At 44.3% G+C, this 27,696-nt stretch overlaps 1 protein-coding gene across 1 annotated transcript; it reads left to right on the top strand.

The window, feature by feature from the left end:
- Positions 1-154: 154 nt before the first annotated feature.
- On the top strand, positions 155-15,109 carry Eyg (eyegone). The gene is made up of 6 exons (XM_070655536.1): positions 155-1,412; positions 7,287-7,467; positions 11,690-11,850; positions 12,562-12,951; positions 13,204-13,388; positions 13,544-15,109. The coding sequence occupies exons 1-6, from the start codon at positions 941-943 to the stop codon at positions 14,105-14,107; spliced, it is 1,953 nt and encodes a 650-aa protein (XP_070511637.1). The 5' UTR covers positions 155-940; the 3' UTR covers positions 14,108-15,109.
- The last annotated feature ends 12,587 nt before the right edge of the window (positions 15,110-27,696 follow it).

The raw sequence follows: 27,696 nt of genomic DNA, 5'->3' as shown, positions 1-27,696 counted from the left end.
GGAGCGCGAGCAAGTTACCCCGGTGCCGTGGAAGTCCTCGTTGACTGTCATTGGAGAAGGGAGCCCTCGTAGGCGGAAGAAACGAGAGGGCGATCGACACGCGAGAAAAAGCACGGAGAGGGAAGAGGGTCAGGTGGAGGAAAAGGAAGAGGAGGAGGAGGAGGAAGAGGAAGAGAAGGAGGCAAACGTGTCACGAGCTTCGCTGAAGGCGCTTGCGCTCCAGCACTCCGCACCTTTACCTCCTCGGCACCGACTAGGCTCTCGAGTGTCGCGGCGACGTAAAAGCTCGCGTCGCGATGTGTTGTGACCGTCACCGCGCGATCGTACGAGAAATCATTTCGCTGCGCTAATCAGTCTCGCGATTCGTTTGACATTTAGCGTCACGCGGCGGGTGGTTGCACGCGCTGTCAGAAAATAGTTGACAGTATGCGGTACGCACGCGAGAGTTTCGTGAACAGTTCGCTGAAAACAAGTTGAAGTCTCTTGAGAGCAAATGGAAACTGCAGATCGACGAGTAAGGCGGGAACGCACCAAGCCTTGCATTAGACGGTACCACCGTAGATAAAGTTCAAACGTCTGATAATAAGATAAAAAAATACCGACACGGGAGCAATACTCGACAATGGCGAGATCGGCAAACGGCTCTATCAGTGATTCCCGCATATCGTTTAAAAGTAGATCGAAAAATGTTTGTTCAGCGATGTTCGACGCGTAGAATATTATTGGGAGCTACGGTTCGAGCGAGAGTATTACTGATAAATGATTCGCTAACTTAGAGGCATTCATAAGATTTTGAGATCGGCGCGAAGGAAAAATCCATTGAATGCGAAGCGGAAGCGAGTCGGAGATAGACGTGGTGTATCCACAGCAGTGGAGAAAAAGCAAGAGAGGGAGGAGCCGTTACTGAGCGTGGAGGGGGCGGAGGTGAGATCGTCTGGTGATGATGATCGGTGGCGGCGTCGCGACCCCTCCTGGTACTGCCAAGTCGGCGGCTGCGATCGACAGCGAAATGGTACAGGTCGATGGCATTGGCAGTGGTAGTGTCAGTGGCAGTGCAAGTGGTAGTGGTAGCCCTGCGACGGGTGCAACCACCACGCGACTAACGAACAGTAGCAACGCTAACAGTAACAACAACAATAACAACAATAATGGCGAGATCGGCAACAATAACGATGGACACGGAGTCGCGAACTGCACCGGCGCGACCGCCTCGAGCGCGAGCGATAAGTTCTGCTGTCAGGACGAGGACATTCCCGCCAGCACCGGCGTCACCCGGCCTTGGGAGCCGCCGTCGCCGACCTTCTCCCAGACGAGATCGCACCTGCTGCAGGTACACCCGCCACACCACCACCAGCAGCATCCGGCAGCGCATCACCACCAACAGCTAAATGTACCGGCATCTCTGATCGATGGTGAGTAGGGACGCATTTCTAAATTTTCAAGTCGATTTCAAGTTGAAAAATGGCTTAATTCTCGTATCTTTCTTTCATCAAATTCTATAGACTGCGTGTGTGTGTGCGAGAAAGCGAGCAAGCAAGCGAGAGAAAGAGAGAGAGAAAGAGAGAGGCAATGGAAATTAATTAATTCCGTTGTGCCATCACGATGAAGCGATAATTACGAAGTACGTCACCCACTCCATTATTTACAATTGTATTCCATGCGCTTTATTGCCCCGAAAATGCACAGCGCAACGTTATTGAAATTTAAAACCGTTGTTTGATAAAGAGGCACTTGAATACACTTTCGGGACTATTGAAAGTAGAGATGATAATTAACGGCGTGAAATAATGAATTACGTAATGAACGTAAGATATAGGAAATGTGTAAGAGATGTAGAAATTTTCTGCAATGATTATCATATAAATAAAATTGATTTCCTCGAATCACGAATTTTGTTAAATTTCCTTAATTTTATTCCGATTTTTTTCCACAATTTTCAATTATTTTATTTCGAGAGACGTCAGAAAAAAAATTAATGATCCTTTCCTTAATTTTATTTTATGTAATGTGCGCTATTAATTTTTACATTGTTATGTATATCATTTGTTACATAATTAACAAATTACCTTGTATAATTTAATCATTATACGTTCTGGATAATGTAAAAATTAAAACGTGGAATATGTATGTCGACAAATGAGCATATCGATTATATCTGTTTCGATGAAAGATAACCAAGTAACTTTAATTGAATTATGGTTCGCTTCACGATCTTTCGCCGCGCAAACCTCCCGATGCAGGATGGTAAAAGCAATTAACATCGGACACCTGTACAGTCAACACCTGTACGGAGCTCGTCTCGTAATAATCGACATTAATGAAAGTATTTCACGCCTTTGAAAACACGGGGAAAAAAAATCTCAGAGGTATTACAAAATATATCTTGACCGCAATTTCGAATTTTACGAAATTGAAATTCATGTCCGATCATCTGCTTGGTAAAAATTGTGAACCGTGCACCGAAACGGTTTTTCATATATAAAATAATTGCCAATCTTCAGAGATTCCAAATTACAATATTAATTATTTTATTATAAAAATGCACATCAAATCATTTTGCAAAATTTTTAGCACTCAAACAATCTCCGGAATCCTTTGCAAGCGCGGCATATTTCGGTTACCGATATCTACAGCTCGTTATCGATGATTGTTACCGTCTTTTTTTTTTCAGCCTATAATTAAGTTATCAAAAAAACTAGAAGTAGAGAGGACGATTGTGTAACAGATTCGGTCTCGCGCGAGTGTAACGTGATGACGAATTCCACGTTTGTTTTCTTCGATACGTGAATGACCGGCACGGCATGAGACGCTCTTCTGGCTGCTCGACTGCGCGAAACTGTTTTCGATAAGGAGGAAAAAAAAAAGAGATCCAGTGATTGGACATAGCGACGACACGTTCAACTACCGCGAATCTTTCCGCACTTGCCAGATGGGCACTACCGAGTATCGCACTCGTCCGGAACCGGTTTCAATACGTTGGCGAAGTACTTTTCTGCTGGGATCGGCGGACGTATTACTCTCGTTTAACGCTCAATACCCGTCCATCCCGCGGATACTCTCGATTCTTTCGCGCTCACGGAGCACTTCGTTTCAGAACCGCGAGATTTTACGACCACACTCGGACCGTTTCGAGGCAGTAGGCAATGGAAGTCTTCGTTTGCAGGCGAACGAGAAGAGAGACACGCGGAAGAAAGACGGGGAAAATGTGGTTCAAACGCTCTGGTAGCGCGTCACGGCATTTGGCATTTCATGCAAATAATTGTAATAAAGACTACGTATTAATTACGTATCGTATTTAACTGCATTGGAAGTAGCAACCTGACAATGTAGCATTTATCATAGAAATTAACGTCACAAGTTTCTTATTCGTAAAATCTTACTATCAAATTACGTGCGACTTGATAAAATGCCGGGTCGTATCGACTTCCCTCAAATTGCAATCTAATGACTGTCCGCGAATTAAAAGCGGACGAGTAAGCCTCGCGGTTTGAGCTGGCGGACAAAGCCTGGCCCTTGCTTGGTTCGCGCTTAGGAAGACACTAATCCAGTTTAAAACCCGATACGAGTTCGCTTCGTTGTTCCCAGCGTGATACTCGGGAGGCGCAAGATGCGCCGGGATTTTACGACTCGGGGATGTTTTCAAACGAACACACCTCAGTTAATACCTGCTTTCGCGCGGCACTTTGTTACAGTTTTGACGAGCAATCGTCGAAAGTGTCGGCGAAGATATATGCGCTAATTACGCGCGAAATATACTACCCGCTAACTGCCAGGCTGCGATTTCTTTCTCTAAGAGATTCCGCTTTTCGACGCTCAAAATTATATCGTCGATACTTTTAAGTTTATTAAAACGAGCCGGACGTTTTAGTGTTAATCTATTAGTCGCGAGTGGATAAAAGGAACGGCCCCGGCACTTCTCGTCGCACGTTCGGTGCTAAGTACGACACCAAATTACATAAACATGTGATAACGTTTAGTTTACAGTACGCTATCGCTTAATATAAAGTGCAAATATAGTTCAGTGATGCACGACGGGCGCGAATAAAATTTATGAGCAATTAAGCGTTATTACGGTAATGCGGTAACGATAACGCAGTTACTTCGAGATTTTACGATTATGTCCTAGAATATATTTTGTGAGAAGCGCCGGGAAATATGGTACGTCTTCATCAGTAAACGAGCCTCCTTTCAATTCCCTCTCGAGTGCTATCTCATCGCGGACTTTACTAATCATCGAGTTATTATATAAAATGCTTTGCCAGTAGCTATGTGTATCAATTATCGGTTACATGCATATAATTTGCTTTTAACACGATCTATATTGAAATTATAAACTGATTCTAACGCGAGATTACTTTTTTGCCATCGATATATAAACACGACTATCCATTCGTTTAAAGAAAAAACGTCACGGTAAGTCGCAGGAATATTGTAGCGTTTTATTTCTCGCGTCTTTTTCGCGTTTCTCTGCGAAGTGTGAACGCTTTATGTGCCATCGACGGGAACCAAGATCGAGCCAGCGGGAGCCTTAAAGACAGATTACGTATAAAGTTGTATCGTTACATCGGACTCTATATTCATTTTCCTTCCACGCCGTACGCACACATTTGTACGTCGCATTTAAATATATAAGCTTCACACCTGTGCGCGTTTCTTAACATTCTTCTCGAGTGATTTAAGTGTGCCCCGGCGCGTTTTATCTTTATGTATATGCGCGTCGCAAACAAATGGTCCGCATTTAAGAGTTAACTTGATTCGCGGACCGTCAGCCAGCCACTCGCGACGCGTTCTCACTCGAGACCATCTGCAGGACTCGGTCCAGATAAAGCCACTCGGCCGGGAGCGAGCGCGATTTCGCCAAGTCGCCGCAGAAAGCGAGAGAATCGGCCGGCCAGTTTTTCTGTCTATTTATCTATTACCCGGCGTTGTCGAGCGATCGGTCTTTACCAGCGGCGATTTCGAGTGCACGGACGAATATACCGCGAGGCCCGACGCCCAGAACTCGTTCAGAACCGGTTCCCGCTTGGTGTCGATGCCAACGACGACGGGACGCATTTCTTTCTGTGCATCGGCTACTTTCGTTTTCACGACACCTCCGATCGCTTTGACACGAAACAGGCGCGGAATGCGCGCCCGATGTGCGATTCAGGCGGATGGGGACTCCGCGGGATTCGTACAAGTTTTATTCGACGTTCCGAATGACACTATCACGAGCAGAATTTCTCGGGAAGTAACGTCGGCGGCGCCTCAATTTTGTAACGGCTAAATTTCCCGGAAATTTGGCGAGTGGAATTTGACACGGTTTTTTTTTCCTTCTTGTTAATTAAGTCATTATGACTTGCACACGTGTAATTAAATAATTTGCAAAAAAAAAAGAAAAAAAAAATGAAAGCAAAGGAAATGTAAATTGTCATAACAATTACCATTGTACAAATAAATTTAAAAAGCAATTAAAAATTTATAAAATTTTTATAGCATTCAATAGCGCTGTGATAAATACGTGTAAAAGTGTCGCGTAAATTTTCCTCTTTCAATTTACAGTTAACTGGTTAAATTCCGATCAACTGTACTTCTGATGAAGAGCCATTAGTAATTAGCTACATTGATATAAATTGCGCGAAAGCGGCCGTTCGATTGCGCGAGTAAATTGCAAATGATCCGCATAAGATATGTTTACCGGGTCGTTTGGCAATTTACCCAGCTCATAAAGGACTAATTAATTAAACGTTCTCACTATGTAAACGAACTGCCACGTATTCGCGCCGAGTTCGCTCGTTCGGACCAATTAAAACAACGCGATACAAATGAGCACGACGGACCTGTTTTCTGCCAACACTCGGGGATTTAATTTCGTCCGACGGTCTCGCCCCGCGAACAGCCGGCAGAATCCTTATATAAGATCGGCTGGATAAAAAGCAATTGCGCACGTCGTTCGCGAAATGACAGGCACTACACGCTCTTAATATCGCCGTATATCGTTCGATCGTATAAATTGGTGTCTGTGCAATCCCCGGTAAATGTTGTTAAGATTAGTCGACAACGCGATTACGAAGAAGCCGGGCCTGTAACGAGCACATCATAATTCCGGGCTCAACGCTGGCGCAGTAATTAACAGCTATCTCACATTTAATTCATATTATCCTTAAGCTCACGTCGATTTACGCTTGAATCCTTATTTCGACCCCGCGGCGATTTTATTGTACGTGCCGCGTAATTACGATTTCTCTCCTTCAAGATCGTTTTCTACGAGCCACTCCTTTAATTAACGCAGTTTGATGCGTCCTACCGAACGCCCAATCGCTCGAAATTAAGTAATCGAGATTGTCTTTGGTTAGTTGGACGAACGAGTAATATTTGGCGTGCGTCCAATCGTATAAATCAGTCAAACGCAAAGGATTTATTTAAAAATACGCGTGAGCCTTTTTCGTTAATTTACAACTCATTACTTTTTTGTTCGAAAGGCGTAAACGAAATTTCACACATTTTTTAACGTATCGATATTAAATGCACATATTGAAAAAGATAGATTATTATTTTACAGTGTTTATCAATTATACAGGCAGAGATAAATTCTTGTCAAATGTGAATTAAAAAAAAAAAATTGATTAACTTCCATCAATCCTACAACATTGATTGACACGTTAATGGCTATCTAGAAGCAAACAGTAATTGAAAATCGAAGATAAAATTGATAAAATTAATAAAATTCCTATAACGTGATATCACACACTGCTGTAGAGAATGATACGAAGTAGTACCGATTTAATTTTTAAAATTAATTATCCACCATAATTTTAATGACAGGTATCTCGAGCTTTCAACAATCTGTAAAATGATATCAATAACGGGATCACGAAATCACGCTCACCAGTTCGAATTAATACGCCTGAACGCGAAGTTATTTGACCGTGACCACTTTCGTCACAGTGATTACGCGGGCGATTGTAATTTTCGAGGCATTCAATTAATTTCGGAAATCTCGCAAGAAAGCCTCGTGAAAAAAAGAAAAAAAAAAAAAAAAACGAATTCCGTAAAATCATCTCTGAAATTTCGTTGACCAGCTCACGAGAACGATCAGGTCGAGATGATTCGCAAGTCTAATCGAGTAATTTTTAATCTTAACAAATTTTGTAGAATGGTAATACAATTTAATTAAGACGAAAGAATTCGCGCCCTACAATTTATTATTAGTTATTTGAAACGATTAAGTATCTTATTATTATATAATTATCATTTTATTGTTATTTATTGTTATGCGTACTAACGAGACGCACTTCTGATTGCAGGTGTGAATTTACAAAACTGCACTGCCGGGCCGTTCGCCAGCGGCAATAACGGCAACGCATCGCGGCAGCGTCTAATCGAATTGTCGCACGGATTAGGAGCGCTCAGGCATTACAACGATCTTGCCAACCACGTGCTGTCATTAAACCAACAGGGCGCAGTCGTTACGAAACTTCTAGGTTCGTAAAAATGCACTTCCACGATTTACCGCGGAGCTGACTTCGTGCAGGGAGAATCGCGATATTCGTATACGCTCGATATTATACCCTACGTTGTTTCTTATCGTTGACGATAAGAATATGCAAATTATTGGGTGACATTCCGAACACGAGAGCCTACGTAGGGAAACTACTCCGTTGACATATCGCTATTATGTTCGTCAACCACTATGCCTATCGCGAGTATCGAGCGCCATGCACGCATTACGTACGCACGTAATTTCGATACGAAGTCAAGGCAGAAATCATCCATTTATATTCCACGTTCCAGGAATATCATCGATCCTCCGGGAATGAGAAAAAAAAAAAAAGAAAGAAATTAAAAATATATAAAGGAAGATTTTCTAAAGTCGACAACTATTAGATAAATTGGTATAAGAGGTTTCTATCGTATTTGTCAAATACAGTTTTAAAACAATTTCTATATATGAAAAAAAAAAAAGAAAAAAACATAAATTGAAAATTCTATTTTATTTTTATCTTAATAATTTTCTTTATTCCTGAATCTTTTCTTAGGCGATTCCTTTCCCTTTTTCAGAATTTACATAATTTCCGATTGTACTTTTTCACCGTGATTCACGCGGCAATTACCTGCGACCTCAAACGATACCGCGTTAATATCTCGGGCGATTCCACGTAAAGCAAAGAAAAGGGAGTAATCCCCCAAACTCTCTCGCCTGGTCAGACATAACGAGCGCATCGTCCACTTGAAGCTCGTTAGCTCGCGAGAATTAACACGTAATAACTGCTTCTTTCGCGCATTAAATTTCAGCACCTTAGCAACGAGTTTGAACTCGATTGCAGCAGTCATTAGCCTTTATACGTTTGAATATGCGAAGCTTCGACTTGTGCTCCTCTTCAGTTTGTTAAAAAATTTAAAATTTAATTCGAGATGTATTTATAAATCCCTCCAATTATCGAACAATATTAGATTCCACGAATGTTATTTTATTTGCTTTATATAATTCGATACGAAAATTATTCGAAAAAAATACGAAAAAAAAGATTGTTTGAGAAAATAACACTCTGGGTTTTCTGACATTTGCGGCTCTTCGTGCCGCTCCTCGTGTCTTGTACCTTCGACCGCCATATTCCGCGACTTAATGCAGATCGGAGCGCTTTCGCCGGGATGGGCACGCGAGTGCGATTCTGCACGCGAGAAGCACGGTGAAACTCGCGGAAATGTTAAGCCTCGAGATCGGGGGAATCGTCGGACGTGCATACGAGCGAACGGAAGCCCGCGTTCGAGAGCCGAAGAGACGCGGAGAAGAAAAAGAGAAGACAAGAGAGAAAAAGAAGGATCCGCCGAGAGAGGCGAACAATAAAAAATGGAGGCGAGCCACCGAGCATCGCCGTGGAACGCCGAAGTTTCTCTCTTTCTCGTAGACCCGCCTGCCTACCTCGCGGTCCTCGTTAACTTTACGAGCCGCTCGTAAAAATACCGTTCGTGGCCTGCTCTCTCGCGGCGCGCCGGTAATGTCTTCATCTTGCTGGATACAGAGTCCTTAGGCATCCTCAGGTGAATATAATGTACCATAATCGGTCGGCCAATTACTTAACGACAACGAACAATTAATCCTCTCGGCGCGAACGAGTGGTCCGCCTTGCGGATCGACGAGGTGAGCGGCGCTACGCGATATTCGGTCATTTATTTCGCCAAGAATGGTATTCTCGCGAGGCAAAAGTGCGAATCGGATTATGTCGAATTTTGCGTCTTCGGGAATTACTGCTTTGACTTTTCGTACATCGGTCCAAAAGAGAATTGAGAGGATAGAAGAGACGAACGGCCGAAATTTCAGGCGGTGGTATAAGCATAGCTTGTCACTATTGTGGTCGTTAGGATAACTGGACGGCAATCGGGTGCACAATACCGAAGGCGTTCCGGTTGTTTGCCTGCAGTTTCTATCGCGACGCTCTTCATACACGCCCGCCGTGTAATTACGCTAATCTCTTATTATCAATTCATAAAAGAGATCACCTCGTCCGCGAGCGTATGCATGCGACGCGCGTTGAATGCGGCCTTCTCGCTCCGTAACGACGGCCCGTAACCACTGCGGACTGACAATCCTTCCGCCGTGCTCGCGAGTAACCCTAACCGGCTAACGAAATTGGCTTCGTGCGGTTTCTTTTATTAAAAAGTGCCCCGGTCAAAAATTTTATGTACGCGCACGCACACGGGGCGCGCATACACGCGCACGGGAGCAAATCGGAGGAGCAAGCCGCGGCAACAATGAAAAACGGTGGCTGGGGTGGAGAGAGAGATCGGCGACGAGATAAGAAAAGATAGGCACAGAGACGAAACGACAGAGAGAAGCTGAAGGATGAAGAGAGGAAGGAATGGGGAGAGGGATCGGGGGATGGCAGGCCGGAGCAAGGAATTTGCTCGCGGCATGGATACCTATTAGGTGGATACATCGTTTATGTACCCGGCACGCACTTCATCCGTGGGAGCGCACGCGATACCCTCTGCCGAGTTTAGCCGTCATTATTGTTATTAATAATAGTACGTAACGACCGATAATTGCTCAAGTCTGCCTGCGCCTCTGGTTTCCATTACCTCTCCCGGCAACGTCCACTGGATTGACGGACGCCGCTCCTCTCGTTCCTCCCGCGAAAACCGCGACGGAACGCGAACGACGGATGATGCATGCACGGAACGATATCTACGTTCCTCCGCGATGAATCCGTGCGTAATTGGGGTCGGGAGGCGAATCTCAATGGAACCCTTTATGACCGATGGTTGACGTTGATATTAGCACGCGAGCGTGACTCTCGTTTCTTCGGTTCTGTCGTGTCGCTCGCGAGAAACCGGGGCAAAAACGACGGTGCCTTAAACGCAACGCGGCTTTGGATACATATCATTAGTGACGGCACAACACTGATGAAGAAAAAAAAAAAGAAAAAAAAAGAAACTTCTAATATAATGCATGACTGCGATTACAATCTATCCGAATCGTATCGCTTCGTTATTAAGTATCCATTTAATAAAGTTACCGTGCAGTAAATTAAGATTATTTTATTTTAGCTGAACAGTTAATTTAATAATTTACTTATAAAACGGTAGAAAGACTTTTCGTGAATTCGTTTCACATCTTAACGCATTAAAAGTTTAGTTAATATACTTTTATTTACACGTCTTATAGACATCAATAACGTGCAAGAAATCGATGATATGAATAGCCTTTTCGTACTTATGATATGCTTACGGAACTGTGCGCGTCTTCGCATTCACTTGTAGATATTAATTAATTCATGACTAATTGACTGCTGCGTCGCTCATTGTCTTTCCCACGAGTGGCGAGCTATAAGTACAGCTCACATAAAATATACGACAACGGTGGATCCAAACAGACTTAAAATAAAATAAGCGATACTTTTGCCGATGACCGATATTTTGTTATTTAAAATTTATTTAAAATTGCTATTTAAAACGAATGTCTCTAGATTCGAAAAGGAGGAGAAACGGATGTTATCTGGTAAACTACGTTAATTTCTATAAATGGTACTTATTGATCTCAAGCCGTGCAATTTAATTCCTAAGCAAATACGTGTGCCGCGAGATAATGGCACTAAAAATTATCACAGGCTAACGCGCAGTGGTTACACGATTGCGAATAATTTTCTCGTATCACGACGTTACATTATGTAAGCGTCCATATACGCTGTCCTAATTGCCGCATCACGAATCCGCCCAGATACGAAGATAGGATTGATATCCATTTGCCGGTAAACACGCAACGTTAACCGTCGTTATTGTTACGTTGCCGTGACTTTTCTAGTGTCATACGTTGTCATTTTCTTTTTTCTTTTTTTTTTTTCCTCGGTTTCTTTGCGCTCGTTTATAAAAGACCGAGAAAAGGACTTGCCGATTTATTTTGCGTGGAACGCGGTATTTAAGATCGCAGTTAAATGTTTGCGTAAATTACATTTAATGCGCCATTCAATTACAAGATATAATATTACAATTGCCGGTCTTTTCACATCAATCACGTCCGCGAGAGGATGCATTCGGATTTCGAGCGCGCGTGCATCGCGTGATTTTCAGGAATTACGGCGAGCATCGCGGATTTTGGCGTGACCAAGCCGCCGAATAGGGGCGCAAAATATAAATGTGCCATGCCGCGGCGCCATTTACGAGCGATTTTATCGGAGGCCAGGAGTTTTGCCAATGCATCGCGTCCTTGAAGCCCGTTTTATCGTGTTCCAGGTACGTTGCGCCCGCCGGGTCTGATCGGTGGCAGTAAGCCGAAAGTAGCGACACCGGCTGTCGTCGCTAAGATCGAGCAATATAAAAGGGAGAACCCGACTATCTTTGCCTGGGAAATTCGGGAGAGGCTAATCTCCGAAGGTAAGATAATAACGCCGCATGGACATTCATCCGAGGGCGTGTCCGAATGCGTATGTATTCAGATTACATTGAAATAAATTTACGAGCCATATCGCGCTTAAAAATTACATGCGAAAAGGAAGATAAGAGAGTCGGATCGAGTCACACGAGTCGATTATTGTATTTCATGGAGAGGACGAAGACGATAACGTGATAATTGCGAAGCGCGGGCGCCTGAAAGATCGATCTATTTGCCTGGCATTGACATTGATTGAAATTTTTCGCCACATATGCAACTCCCTAGAACGCGCTTAGTCATAACGTTGAGTCTTTGCCAGCGCGATGCATAAACTAGCGTGTTCTTTACTTAATTATGCTCGTCCTCCGTAGGCCATGCGAACGCAAACCGCTCATGATTACAGACGCATGTACGGGCAACGTATAATTTAAATGAAAGAATTAAGAAACGCGTTTCTGCGACCTTACTTCTTGACACACATACCGTTCTCGAAGTACTCGTACACTAACACGAATATCGTTACGATCCTCGGTAAACTTCGACGTGCCGTTTTCCATCGTGCTGTCCGCTCGAGAAGTTCGACGATGACGTTAAAAATCACGTTTAGCGTTAAAAAAAAATTTCGTCCGCAACGAGATATCTGTGCTACGTGCAAACACCGGTAGTTTCGCGACTCGCGATTCACCGCGAACATCGTTATTCGTTTGTTCCAGGTGTCTGCAGCAACGCGACGGCGCCGTCGGTCAGCAGCATCAACCGGATATTGCGGAATCGCGCGGCGGAACGTGCGGCCGCGGAATTCGCGCGTGCCGCCGGGTACGGACTGTACGCGGCCGCCGGGCCGCACCCTTACTTCAATTCGCACCAACATCCGACGACGAGTCATCACCTGCCGGCAGGCTGGCCGGCGCCGGGAGCGGCGGGACACCCATGGATGCTGCCGCCTCTCGGCACCGGGATATCCGGCGCGTCCGCGCTGCTTTTACCACCGTCTTTGAGTCCCGGAGCGGCCGCAGCCGCGGCCGCGGCCGCGTCTGCATCCGCGGGCACCTCCGAGCACGCGCTTCACGCCGCCGACGCGATCGCTCGAGGATATTTGCAAGGTGACGAGAGATACGAATCGCCCTTCGACACTGCGATTTGCGTTTAAGAGAAATTTATACCCGATTCTATATGAAAGTGCACTAATATTTAGCTGCAGTAAATCAAACTGATTTGTTGAAATATATTTTAATATTAATTATAATTTTCTAGTTTCGTACTTAGTTTTTATGTGAATGTAAGAGTGTTTTGTCGAGTAATCGCGCTCGCAGGAAAGTAGAGCTCAGGGAAAACGTACTTTTATTAATGTGCAGACGGCGACGGGGATGACGGCAGTTTAGATGGTTCGGAGCAGCCGAAGTTTCGTCGTAACCGTACAACTTTCAGCCCAGAGCAGCTCGAGGAGCTCGAGAAGGAATTCGAGAGGTCGCATTATCCGTGTGTGTCCACGCGCGAGCGTCTCGCTTCAAAAACGTCGCTCTCGGAAGCCCGCGTTCAGGTGAGTCTCTATCAGTAGACGGATAAAGAGCCAACACGACGACGCAGGGTCTAATTCGACACTCCTAAATTGAAGAGGACCCTGCGGACACCGGCCGCGTCGTTCCCCGCCGATTTGACCACGAGCGTTCTAACGACCTAACTCCTGACTCTTAGGTTTGGTTTTCCAACAGACGGGCAAAGTGGCGTCGTCACCAGCGCATGAACCTTTTAAAGCGCTCGCCACCACCGCCACCACCACCACCGCCGCAGCCGCCGCAGCAGCAACCGCATTCCGCTACGTCCGCTATGGAAATCGGCCAGCGTACGTCCAGCTGCTCCATCGCCGGCATGGGCGGCGAAAGTAGTGCGTTTCGCGCGGTTGTCGCCAATTCCGCGACCAGGGACACCGGCCTCGACAGGCCCGAGAGGATCGACAGACACGAATCGGTGCCGAAGCAACCGGAAAGAAAACCTAGCGCTTTTCGGATGATCAGTCAACTGGTGGGCGAGGACTCGTCGGGACTCTCGAGACCGACAAGTCCCGCGTACGATCAACGACAGGGATCCGGCCCGCGCCCGGGATCGGCGCACAGAATACGCTACGACCAGAACGAAGACGAGGACGAGGAAATTGACGTTCAAGATTCCGACCAAGACGTACCGTCGTCGCCACCGGTCGCTTGGAGGGATCACTGGACCGATCAACAACCGTTGGAACTGACAAAGCACGATCGCTGAACGAGATGCGACATCTCAGTCTGATTTCAAACAACGCTTACTTACTGAAGAATATTGGCTAGACAAATAGTATGGATCGGGAAAACTACTCTGTGTTCAAAGTCGCATCGTTCTTTATCTTTCATCTATTAGTGATCGACGAGTGTAAAAGTGATGGAAATACTTTTTTTTTCTTCTGCCTTACGATGCACGGAGTGAATTATAAAAATTGGAAAGTATTAGCTGGCCGTAAAGTATTGATTCGGAATTATTTACTTTGTTTGATCAACGCGCAAGTGGTAAAATAATAAATTGGTAAATGTGCTGCATCAATAACGAATCTGAATCGATAATTATCGTCGTGCATCAGATACGGTAACCGTACGTGTTTTATCCAACATTTTCTCTTTCCTGTCATTACTGTCGGGCTCGGCTCTTTTTATTGGTTGAAGTTTTTAAGATCTACGGAACTGCTTATTATACGAATATGAACGATTTCTTATTTGCATTTTTGCGAATGCAAATAAGTGTTACGAGCTATGTAATATTAAAACACAACATTATCATGTCATTGTAATTATTATTGTTGATTATCTAATCAATAGGTGATCGATGTGTGTTGCGTGGTAAAAGCGGGCGCTTTTCGATCGCTTGGATCTACCTGAAGAGTCGTTCGCGCGAGTAGAGAAATAAAATCATCACGAAGAGAAAGAATGAGATTGTTTCAACTCATTCGAAACTAGTCCTAGCGAATCTTTATGAATTAAGAATATCAACTTAGAAACTTAAAGTAGATATAAGCAAAGACACGGATAATCCTGTGCGAACTGTGTTAAAGTAACGTTTATTTAAATTAAACCGTTTGTAAATATCTCGACACCACGACGTTGCAATTTTCTTTCTCTCGCAAACTCTTCCAAATTTTTCTTTCTAACTATCCTGCGTCAGACAAAACAGTTTTTGGCGAGCCATCAAATATCCGCACAATAAAATATGTTATATTGAAATAAATTTACAGAAATATCTTAGCCTTGTACATGAAATTAATTTCCTTTCAATCCTCTGAATTAAAAAGATTAAAAGATTAAGTAAAAGAAAAAAAAGAAAAAAAATTAAGATTAAGTAAAAGAAAAAAAAGAAAAAAATTAAGTATAATTTTTTCCTTTGCTTTAATGATAAAGTTACCGTGGATATTAATACGTAAAATAATTGATATCACGGGTTGGCTCCAGCTACCACCTGATTTACGCTCTGCAGCAATTATCCTTGGTAGAATATATTTCCGCATATCTCGCGGGGTACAAGATATTCCGCTACGGATCGCGCACCCGAATAGCCTAGCACTCTTTCCGCGCTTATCTCTTATTAAACCGCTCGCGAATACCAGCGTCACGGATACTCTCCGCGTGCAATCGTGTATCTGCCTGAATTGCTATTACCGTGATTATTATTTTAGAACAACATCCTCCATTATCGGATCGAGCTACAGAGAGAACGAATAGAAATAATGAAAAGCGGTCACGTTCAGCGGCTGTCGAGCTGTCGTGTGTTAGTCACTCGATTAAATACCTTCGAAGTAATATTTAGAAATACTTGTAAATTTCCGAAAAAGAGGAGCGCTTATCGCGAATCGATTTTTAGCGTTAGGAAATTCCGCGGAGCCATGTGCTCGCACACGCGTGCACACAAGGGTCGGCCGTATGAAGTTACGGATGGACGGACAGGCGAGGTCGGGGGAGGGGGGGAGGGGCGGGCAGGTAGGATCGATTTAAAAAGTAAATGACTGACGGACTAAGGTCGCCTACCAGGCAATTCCAGTAGCGGGCAATTGCGTGCAAGAAATTACTTGCCAATGTTGAGTGGCACGCAAAGCTCGGAGCAAACGCGAACGCTGAAGGATGGCGGCGAGGTAACGCCGGCCACCGCTGCCGCCTTCTTCTTCTCCGTCTTCCTTCGAACCTCGACGATCCCGTCACCGTGCATGCGAGCCTGTCGACCGCGAACGAGCCGTACGACTCCTCTCGAATTCGTGCCCGCTTCTTGGGACACCGACCGAATCCACCGGAGACCGATGTCACGCGGACTCTAAATCCCCCGTGCTTCTTTTTAGCGCTTCCCTCGGAACACGTTGATATAATCGTTCAGCCACGCAGTGGTGCCAGAGTGATCTTACGGGCGTAATGTTCCACTTTCTCAACCGCTGCAGGAAATTTAATTACCGAACGCGAAAATTTTTACAGAAAGAATCGCTCACGACTCGATGTACACGTGATGTAAACGTTCTTCCCCTTTATATTTAAATGATTTGAACAGAAATGTTCAAACCTAACCACGAAATGTTCTACATATTTAACACACAAAGACATTAAAATTATTTGGAAACTTCCGTCTCTTGCTTTAAGAAACTCGGTTTCTTTGCTTTGACACCACTGCGAGTCATCTCGAAATCGCGCTGCTTCCCAGAAGGTATTCAAGTTCGTGAGTAGATATTATGTTAATTCGCTAAGTGGGTTTAAATGTGTGCTTTGAAAATTATTGTCCTTTTCTTCGCGTTTCTTTTCCTATTGACGTTTGACTTACTCGATTAGAAGCTAGGGAATTGTGCATCGATTATCTGGATTCTTCGTAGCGTTCGTACGGTAGCGAACACCTTTCTCGCTACCGTTTCAGAGATCTACCTCAGTTTCTTCGCGACTCGATGAGTCTCGCCGCTCTTCTCGGAACTTTTAAACGTTAGACGCCCTTAATCTTATAATTTCAAGTTTCTCGATTTACTTTGAAGCCCGAATATGTACGCCACGAGCTCGACGTCGTTTTATTGCCCGGCTGATAATTTCTCGCGCCAAAAATATTTTAATAATACGAGGCGCGCGACGAGAGCGCGCCGTAATAAACGGGCCGTGTTTCGCGCTCGTCCGGGGATTATCGCGCGATAAACAATTAATAAATTTGTATTACCTCTCGGAGTCAGATAAACGTGGGACGGCGCAAATGCGGGACTGTGATCTTTCCAGATACGATGAGAAAAGCCGTCGGGACGGACGACGTCGTAAAATTAGACGATCGGACGACAAGCGTGCAAGATGCAACATTATGCGCGGGCTCATAAAATTAGCTCGATATCGGCCGACAGATAATTCGCCGGTTACGACAAATTTTATGCCGGGCAATCAGCAACCGCGAGTAGTTTCGTGCCATAAGGCTCCGCCCTGGGAAACAAGGTATTCGCACGAAGACAAGCGCGGCGCCGAAAAGAAAAGTTTATAACAGCTCTTATCAGACCTCGGCTCGGCCTCTCGTGCAATTTCGCGCGCGTGATACGTAGCAAACGATGATTTAGGAGGCTCCGCAGCGTAAAAGTGAAGAAGTACTTCCGGAAATGGAACGCCTCTCGTTTCCCAAACGAATTGTCGCGCCTTCAGAAAAAAAAAAAAAAATATCGAAGAACAAAAAAAAGAAAAAAAAATAAAATAAAATAAATAAAAGGCGTATTGGTAGTGTCGATAAAAAGTCGGCGACAAATTCGAGCCTTATCTAAATATTAACACCGACACCGCGTAATTGATTGCATCGCACATTGAGAGGACCAGTCGATTATTAATGCAGCTATGGTGGACCACGTCGATTTGTCTCGGATACCGATGGGTCGTAAACGAGCGAACCGTTCGTCGTACAATGTAAACGTGCGCGCCTTTGACGATCCTCAGAACTGATTTGCGGTAGCGAAGGTAGAAGAAAGAGGGGAAAAAAGACAGAGAGGACAGCTGCTCGTAACAATTACATCCACATAACACACACGGCGGTTATTCCTCTCCGCGCTTAAAACCAGTCGCGAAGTTCGCAGCCCGGAGTATCCCGAAGAATTATGCCGTTGCACCGACACCGGCTGATTTTACGACGCGCCGTTGTGCTCGTATCTAGCACGTCGCCGCCTTATTTTATGACGCTGCCCGTCTTAACGCCTCCTTAGCTCGAAACATCGCCGAGCGTGTCCGAGCGTTTTACGCGAGTTTACACGCGCGCGAGGGCCACGCTGAAAGCGAACGAGAACGAATGCATCTCGATTACCGCCGCGACTGCCGCAAACGGTTCGGAGCTGTACGAAGACGTTGCATAACAATAATAATGTTGCCGCAATTTTTTTACGCGCGCGTAAATCCAGGCGGGTAAACGAACGGTTCGGCTCGACGTCGTGATAAATCGCGTTTAATTTTATCGAGACGCGCGAAGGGTTAGAGAGGCAGTTATAGAACACGAAGGATAGCGCAAGTCTGTTCGCGCTATATGCACGCCTACCAAAGGTTCTTGACTTATGCCGAAACGAATCGTCTTTGTGTCTGATATCTGGCCGCGTCTCACGCACCGTCCACCTTTCTCACCACTACGAAGAAACCTGAACTGTCAAACGATTGTTATAAAAAATTAAGTCGAGAATTTCTCGAACGGACAGTATAAAGTGTACAAATAACTGCCCAATCTAAAACAGCGGCGTTACAAAAAGGAAAGAATTAACACGGAGAAAACTCGCCGACAGATTTTCCGTAGAGATTTTTCCAATAAGTTTTCAATCTAATTAAACGCTCAGTTACCTAATGGCTATCCAATGACGATAACATCGTCAGCTTCAAAGAATTCGTGTCGAGCCAAAGAAAGGGTGCAACAGAAAAGGGGAAAGAACGAGAGAACCCTTCTACCTGTTGGCCGATTGACAAATCGCGCTGCTATCGTCCACCCGAGATCACTCGATCCCCGTCGCGTCAAATTACCCCGCAACAAGAATTCAAACGTAAATGCAACCTCGAGAACTGCGCCCGCTCCTACTGTGCTCTACAGTTTTCGAAATAGGGACTCGTGTTCCAAGAATACGGACGAATTCTGTCGGATGACATGCACGGTTCGTTTGTAACATGACAAAATAAAATTTTCCTGCCTCCATCATTATATCGAGGCGCCTCTTACTAATCGCGCGGTGTTTTACTGTATTTCAAAGACCAATTAAAATAAAAAAATTTTGAGATTATGCAAATTAAAATTTTTCATAAATTTGATACGTCAATTATTACCACCGCCGCTTCGAGCTACAATTTGTTCGCGGCTCATAAATTAGCGCAGTTAAGATCTGAACAGTAGATTTTATACCGTGTGACGTGACATAATTAATCAAATCGAGCTTTCGCTGAAAAATGAGAACGCGACGAGTCGACCGACAAAGCGCAATTAAAATCCAGTTGCACGTGCAATGAGACCTTCCGCTATCTAAACTGCTTAGCGATTTATATAATTCTGAATGAATAGATCGCACTAAGTAACTACTCCGATGTCGTTTCGATACAAGTTGCCCCGAGTTTAATTGAACGTGGTAAAATACCGATCGTTTATCGCGAGAGATAATAACACGATGCAGCTCGGCTACCTGCCTGCTTGAGTTTGAGTTGACGTGCGATTGCGCGACGACCTCGTGCAAATACAACGCGTTGCATATTGTATCAATAAAACGTCAAGGCTTCGCTTCCATGCTTTGGCGTACCAAAAAAAAAAAAAAAAAAAAAAAAAGAAAAAAAAAGAAAAGAAAACGTTTAATATCTTGCAAAACAAATTCACAACGATTATACTCTATTTCATGCATTTTAAAGCCATCATTAATACACATTTACATATCTTGTGTATTCTGTACATTGTTCAAAACAATCGATCTAACAATTTGTGTATCATAATTTAATTGTCAAATACGCGAATGTTAGCAACCGAAAAAAAATAAAATAAAACAAAAAATAAGGTATTGATTTTTGATGATAAATTTCCTTGCACGAAAATAATGAAATTGATCACAGTGCGACGATATCGTCGCATCGGCTCGAGTAGATTCAAATGTCGACTTTATACATTATTCCCCGCACGAGAGATGCAAATCGGAGCGATCTCTCATACAGAAAAGAAGGGACGGGGGCGACACACGACGATCATCCGATCTATCACATACGCCGCGCGAACTGACTGATTGCCATCGTGGATTACCACAAATATATACTCGTGACTCGAATTTTTAAGGTTCTTTAACAGCCAATACGTTATTGACAAAGTTTTTTGAAACGAGATAAAACTCCTGTTTTGGATTATATGTATATATTTGGATTGATAATATAAAGCCGATTGGAAACTTGATATCAGATATTATTTTCAAAGGCTGCCGTTGCGCATATGTTCTAACGATTCGAGATTGCTACCAAACGGACCATGAAGGCGCGAGGGATCACCCGAGATAGGAAGAAGATTAAAGCTTTTGAGAGTCAAGGATCGGAAAAAGACCTAATTATACGAGGGCACAAAGTAATTGGCTATTAAGAAGCAAGCTACGTGTGAGTCGATTTACAAAGACGCCGAGTCATCCGAATAGGATCTAACGATTCTTCGCGAGAAACGTAACTCTTTACGATAACTGCTACAAGCTACGGCGACTGATCTGTATTTCGTTTGTTGCTGAATGAGCGGATTGATAAGACGACGAAGCATTCGCGAGTTTATTCAAACAAATAACTCCACAGGGAACGTAATACATATTTCGATCGATCGAAAGTATATTATTTCGTATAGAAATAAGATCGCTTCCGATAAGGAAGGAGTACAAGGATGCGAGACGTTGAAGTATAAAAATTGGCAGTAGCTATTGGCGTGAGATTTATACAAGCCGCGTCGTTACGTGGCAGCGATTTAAATGTAAGTAGACTGACGTGACATTTAACAGGCAATTCCGCGCGACTAAGGACCGTTTCCTCCCTCCTCGCGAGATAAAACGCTCGCGTCAGAAGTATAACGCCTCGTAAGCAAGCGATCCGTCTCGCGGCAACGGCTTCTCGGAAGGAGCAATCGCTACAAAGCATACTCCGAACCGATTGCTAATGCTCGGCTCATCGTCAACTCCTTCCTTTTTGCCGCTCGATATGGTAGCCCAGCGTCTCGATGTCGAAGGTGCTCTCCATTTCACCACCGGCCGTTCTCTCTTTTCCTCAACCTCTCCCGCGGATCGCTCTTCTCGTCTCGCTCCCTCGTAAGAAGTGTGGAGTCACCGTGGAGCCATTATCCCGCTAGCAAGTGGGTTTATTAGGAACGCAGCGGGGGTGGCCTCCGCGTAAGATCGACACCGCTACTACCGCATCTCGCCTCCTAACAGCAACGGCTGCAGCACCACCAACAACAACAACAACGCAACGTGAATCGGTCAGGCTCGTTACCTGTCTCGTGGTCGTTTTTCCTATACACCTTTCCCTCCGACCTCCCTTCCCGCGCGGTGTGTAGCCCCTCGCCCCCCTGCCCTCCGCCGCCCCATTATTACGAACAATTATTAATGGCCGACAGGCTTTCGCTTCGGCTCGTCAGACCGTCGAAAATGGACGAGCCCCAAAGTGAGAAGCTGTCGGGTGCTACCGGTCAGCCCGGACGCCTCGACCAATTTATTCGCCAGCTCCGTTTGTTCTCCGGGGCGCTGGCGGCTTTTGTACTCTCGAGAGGGTAACTCTCCCCCCTTCCCTCTCTCTCTCTCTTCTTTCTCTCTTTCTCTCTGATCGAGTATGAGCGTATTTACATGCCGTTGCGTGACGGCGCGATGGCTCTCGGGAGCATCGACACGATAATTTAGAATGGAGGAAGAAATTATCCGGGAAAGAACGCGCGATATTGTGTGAGACGCAACGAAATGATTTACACTGACAGTTTCGTGACGCGAATGAAACCGGAGTAAGCAATTTATATCGGCCAAATATTTCGCAATAACAACGATAGTCAAATAAGAAGAAATAAAGTAAAATTAAACCGATAAGAAGTTCGATTACCGGTGGCATTAACGCAACAAACTTGTGGTAGTAAAGATTATGAGTCGCTGATAGTGTTGCCGCCAAAATAAATTTTTATCTTACATCTTGTCTAAATTAAATACTTAAAATACCGTAATTACACTAATCTCATCGTTTTAATGTTCATGTAATTTTTGTGAAACAGAAAAAATTAAAAAAAACGTTAGCGTAATCGATCGCGTACTTTTTTTTTTCGGTTAGCCTGATTCTCCACACGCTCGGTACTGTTACTCCAAGATTACCGATGAAGAAGCGTAATTATCATGATCATGTGAGTCGAAAACTCATTGCAAGTACGAAACTGTCAATAACGCGAAATGAAAATGGACGGGTTGTCAACTAAAAACAGACTTTAAGTGAGTACGGATCCGAGCGATGTTACCTTGGCCAATTTGGTCGAAAGATCGACCAAAGCCCGGTAATTTTTTAACTGCTTATTACCAACGAAATAAAACCTGAACGACAACGGAACATTAATACAAAAGAGTAGTGTAATAAAATACACGTAAAGGCCTTCACTTTTTTTTTCCGACTTAAAAATAAAAGCTGTAAACGAAAATGTAATAGCCTTTGGTATCATTAATTCCGGCAAATATTTTCTCTTCTCTGAATTCATTTATTATTAATTTTTTATTCTTTATGAGTTAATAATTGATTAAATTCCACCCTCTGAAACGGAGACCCTAACTGAAGAAAATAAGAAGTGACGAACGAGCCTCAAGGGAAAAAAAGGGGGGAAAAAAAAACATAGAACTGTAGGGCCGATTTATACGGGAAGCGAAACGTCGCTTCTGTGCGCACGAGATACACTTTCGTATGAGACCTGACTTGTGCATTTTCTTTTGCTTCAATATGAATATCTGCTCCCGGTCACTCTTCGCGGCGTCTAGTTTGGATCGAGAAGCGAGCGCGGGGCAGCCCAGACGAAGGAGAACGAAATGAGTCCTGAAGAAAGAAGACGGTAGACCTCGAGGTGAGGGAGATGAGAGCTGAAGGCATTGTTCGCTCCTTTGGCCCGCACTCGGGGAGATCTCCCGCTGCGCGAGTTATTTGCCACGATCCTGCTTCATGATTTTTACTCTAATTTGTACCGACAGGGATGGAGCACGCGAGCTGCATTCCTGCCATCTCCGGCCTTCACGTTAAGCCTATGCGCTGCCCGCGATCTCGTCTCGATGCCGATCGCGGGACCTGTCGTCCCGAGAGCGGCCCGGGCCTCTCTCGGCAGCGGATTGCCGGACACAATGGGCTCCCTATGATTTCGGTAGCGGTGTTTTTTGTCAGCGCCGAACAAGAATCCGCTATGGTTAGCCTTGATCGATGGCTGAACTTAGCTGAGTAAGCCTCCATTTAATTAATTCTTTAATTACTTTCCCGTCCCGAGACATGCTCGTCCCCGCGGATTCTCTCCCGAGATGAGAGACGCTCTCTCGATTCTATCCCGGACGCTTGATTTTAGATCCCCCTGATACGAGCACGGGATACGCCGTACGGTAGCGAAGAGCAGTGACGAGGGCGATCCTTCAAGAGGAGACGATGTTACTTTCCAATCCTTCCTTTTTCAAGTTATTCGATTATAGATTTATAGGCTCGTTTTTTCGTTCGCAATATTAATTGGACCGTGCTCGCCTGGTTAATTCGCGAGAAATAGGGTCGAATCTAAAATTACGATAAAAAACTGCATTCAAGTTAGAAAAAACGCATCGAGATATCGCTAATTTCATAAAAATCATTATTAATTACGTTTGCCGTATCAATGCAGGTGTACCAAACAATAAATAGCAGAAGGTAATTCGCGAAGTCGAGAGTCATCCACTCTAATCGCTCTTCACGGAATAGCGCGTTTCGCGGTAACGGATTTCTCGCGCGTTAATCTCGCTGTGCAGCCTCCGAGCTAAGGACCTAACTCGCTCTATAAACGCGTATTACGGCAGCCAACGTCGGCGTAAACGCGAATTAATCCAAGTACGTGGTTTCCTTATGCGCGTAATAAGTTTATTAAGTCGTCAGTGGTGAGCGGCTACGTTTCGATTAATTGATATTTCCATTTCCGAACTAAAAGAAGAAAGCTGAATTTTATAGTTGCTTATCTTTATTCTTATTTATTCTCAATTACTTTATTCGTAATTATTAAATTAAAAAATTATATTAAGATCTCTACAATTTAATGTAACGATAAATACGAGTTTTCCGTTCACGCGAAGCGCGTTGTATTTCTCGCAAATGTGTGTAGGCGACGGAAAAATAGAGAAGTTACAGAATTCAAGAAAGGTAGGCATTAATTAATCGCATATTCTTGCATCGACCGAGCGAGTTGCTTCGAATTTGCTACTATACGGGATTGTCGCCAGAGAATCTGTGGAGTAATTACCGGGTGGGTTTTGCAATGGTCGTAAACGTCGGAATAGATCAGACCCTTCTAAGTAACCGATGTGTGCATCGCTATTCGTTGCTCGTCAACGCGCTTCTGCGTCGCTTCGTCGATAAAAGGATAATTTATACACCGATCGGCGCGATAACGAGTCGCTCGGCGCTGCGAGAAAATTAAGAGGCGAGAAGCTAGATTATCTTAGGGATTTGCGTCGGCGGCAGATTTAATTGATTACAAATTGGTGGACCCGCAGTCGCACATTCGCACCCGGCTTTCATTCCTCAGGAATTTCGTATTCAGGACCTTCCGTTATCTCATCGTGCGCGCCGCGTCGCCTCAGCGCAGCCTTGTTTTTTCTGTAGATAAATTAAATTGTCCTTTTTACTTCGGGCCTCGTTACATTTTAACCGCTCCCCGTTCGCGCCGCTTCTTCTGCTTTCTTTTTTTTTTCTTTTTTTCCCTCCCTTTTTCTTAACCACTTCATTCGCGCCCGTGACATCACGGGCACTTTATATGAGCCGCGCGTATCCTTTCCCTTTTTCTCTCCACCTCTGATCGCCGCCGAACAAATTCTCCGCAATCAATTCTCAGCGCGCTTATCACTCCCAATTCGATATTTTATCGGTGCCGAGGCCGAGTGCGCGGCCCAAGTCGTCCGGTTCTCGTTGCATTCCAGCAAATTGAGCACCAATTCCATACGCGCTGCATGATAACACAATTCGAACGTACCGAATGATAACGCAATCATTTGTATGCCGAGCGCCGGCACGATGATAATCGATTCTATCCTACGACAAGACTGAAAAGGGGGAAAGGACTACTTCTCTTTCTCCTCGGCTAGGTGCATTCTCGAGTGGATATCTAATTGATCGCAAATACAAAAAAAAAAATAGAATTGCTAGCGTATCTATCTCTCGGTCGCTTTCGTATTAACATGCTAATGCCGTCGATAATAAGCCGGAGACTCAGTAGTCGCTTACGCGCGTTTCCCAAGCATCTTCGTCATACGTGAGCGCAAACATGCGTTCGACTATTCTCTAAGTGAGAGATATCGGGTAGCAAAGGAAATAAAAATAAAATAAAATAATAAGTTGCAAGGCACGAAAGGAAGAGAGATAGGGCGAGGTGACGAAATAATGGAAGAAGCGCCGAGAACGTATCGAGATATGGCAGAGAGGGATAAGAAGCAGAAAAATCGAACGCGGTGAGTAAGAAAAGGCAGGATGGGATCGAAAGACAAGAGTAGGTGATGAGAAAAAGAGAGAATGAGCGGTACGGGGGAGAGGGAGAGAAACAACCGGGGAAGAACTCGGTCCGATCGGGAGACTGTGCTTTATACACCGATACATTGGGAGATGTTGGAGGCTCCGGTGGTGGTGGAGGCCGACGAACGAGGTGAACGACGCGAAGTGGAGGGAAGGCTCGATAGGAGGGGAGGAAGGGTTAGTAGCTCTTGTAACGCTATCGACCCTGTCGCTGTACATCACGTCGACACCATCCTAGTCCGCTCATTTCAGATCGCGAGAGTAGTAGAAGCCGGCTTCTGCGCCATTACTTCGCTCGTCGGCCCTACGTGTGCTCGCACGCACGCATGCCTGCATGCATGCATACCTGAATGCACGCATGCTTGCACGTATGCATACACGCGCGCGTGGGGTGGCTCTTTAAAATTTTGTGCAATTTTTTTTTTCGTAAAAATTTTGTGACGTACAACTTTTGATAGCCTTCGAGTAAATAGTGTAACCATTACAATAAAAAGTGGACATTTTTTTGTTTATATATACTAAAATTAAATTAAAACATTAAATATTAAAATTAAAACGGACTTCAAAATTGTGCAAGTAAAAATATTTTAATAGGAATTTATGGATCTGTTGATCGACAATTTGCATTTCTTGGATATCTTTCTGTACAATAAATCTATCTATATTTGTCCACTGCAATACGAAAAGTATGACGTTATTGTAAGCAGTACAATATTATGATATAACCCGCAATATACCTTGAGATTATTTTATTCATTACGTATTTAAAGCAGTTGGTGGCGCCATCCATTACTGCAGATGGAAAGATCAAAATCGATGCAGTACAATGCCGCGTGATAACTGAATATTGCGTTGTATTCGATTAATTAAAAAAAATGATCAATTAGCGTCAAAATTAATTGCACGTGCGCGTGTATAATGTCACGTTATTTGGAAGTTATTCGGATATCTATATTCTTTTAATTTTAATTTTTTTTTCGTGTTTTCCATATGTCAGTAATTTTTCCTTTTAAGCAAAAAAAAAAAAAAAAATTGGTTATAAACAGCAAATAACGAAATCACGCGATAAATGAGTTGAAACAACCCGCTTATCCTTGGCACGCATCTCCGGGTGTCTTTCGAGCCAATCCCATACTCGATCAACGACAGTTTTTCCCCGCGGGTACGGTCGTCAATAACGCTTTTACGTGCGGATCATGTAGACACGATTTCTCACACGTACGCATCACCTTCCGACATGGCCCCCAAACATGAAATTTGACGTGTTCATATTTTTCGTATAATTCCCTCGTTTCGTGAGTCGCCTGTGCAATTAAGGGCGCGTCACGTCGAGATGCATCATTGAAGACGGAAGATTTTTCTCGTAGAATTGAATGGCGCAAGAATTGCTATTTTTACGCGACGTTCGCCAGACGCACTTTTGAAATTGAGACAATTGTTCGCGGATCACTTCGCGTTCGGATCGCCGTACGATAAGCGCGTATGCGTGCCGTGAATTTCCTGCGAGGGATCTCGGCGTTTTCTCCTCCACATTCGCGAGATAGGTTCCCACGAGCGAAGTCGAGCGCGCACGGCTCTAGAAAGGCAATAACCAAAGATGATTAAGTTATAGTCATTTTGCTCCTCGTTTCTCCCTGCTCTTCGCGGCGGTCCGGCTTGTCGTGCCGGCACGAATGCAAACGTGGCACGGTCGCTAAACATACAATTATTGCTTATTGGTAGCCTCGATTCGGAAGATAATTCCTCCTTCTTTCTCGCATTAGAGTCACGGGCAGATCCAACTATTCGGAACGCCACGTCGGCGAAAGGATTACATTCCGTCTTTTTATTAACTATAATATTCTCCTCGACTACTTTAATAAATCAATAAACTGAATCTTAAAACGTAGTTGTTTTATGACGAGATAACGACGCACAGTTACTCTGAATTTCACAGAAAATCGCGATGGCCTATCGATCGACTGTTTGTCCGTCAAACATTCGAATACTCCCGAGACCAGTTTCCGAGATTATTGAAATATTACGGAATACCTGGTCGGCTTGAAAGTTTCTCGCGCGGTTCGTATGCAAAATAACGGCGTGCATATCGATCCCTTCCGTTCTAAGTTTGCCTTTCAGCCACGTGAT

This window comes from Cardiocondyla obscurior, linkage group LG01 (assembly GCF_019399895.1).
Source record: "Cardiocondyla obscurior isolate alpha-2009 linkage group LG01, Cobs3.1, whole genome shotgun sequence".
NCBI classification, from domain to species: Eukaryota; Metazoa; Arthropoda; class Insecta; order Hymenoptera; family Formicidae; genus Cardiocondyla; species Cardiocondyla obscurior.
This window is presented reverse-complemented; position numbering and strand designations above follow the sequence as displayed.

Coding starts and splice junctions, on each gene's coding strand:
- Eyg (XM_070655536.1), top strand. CDS start 941: ATGATGATCGGTGGCGGCGTCGCGACCCCTCCTGGTACTGCCAAGTCG. Junction 11,851..12,561: donor GGAGAGGCTAATCTCCGAAG/GTAAGATAATAA, acceptor CGTTTGTTCCAG/GTGTCTGCAGCAACGCGACG. Junction 12,952..13,203: donor CGCTCGAGGATATTTGCAAG/GTGACGAGAGAT, acceptor ATTAATGTGCAG/ACGGCGACGGGGATGACGGC.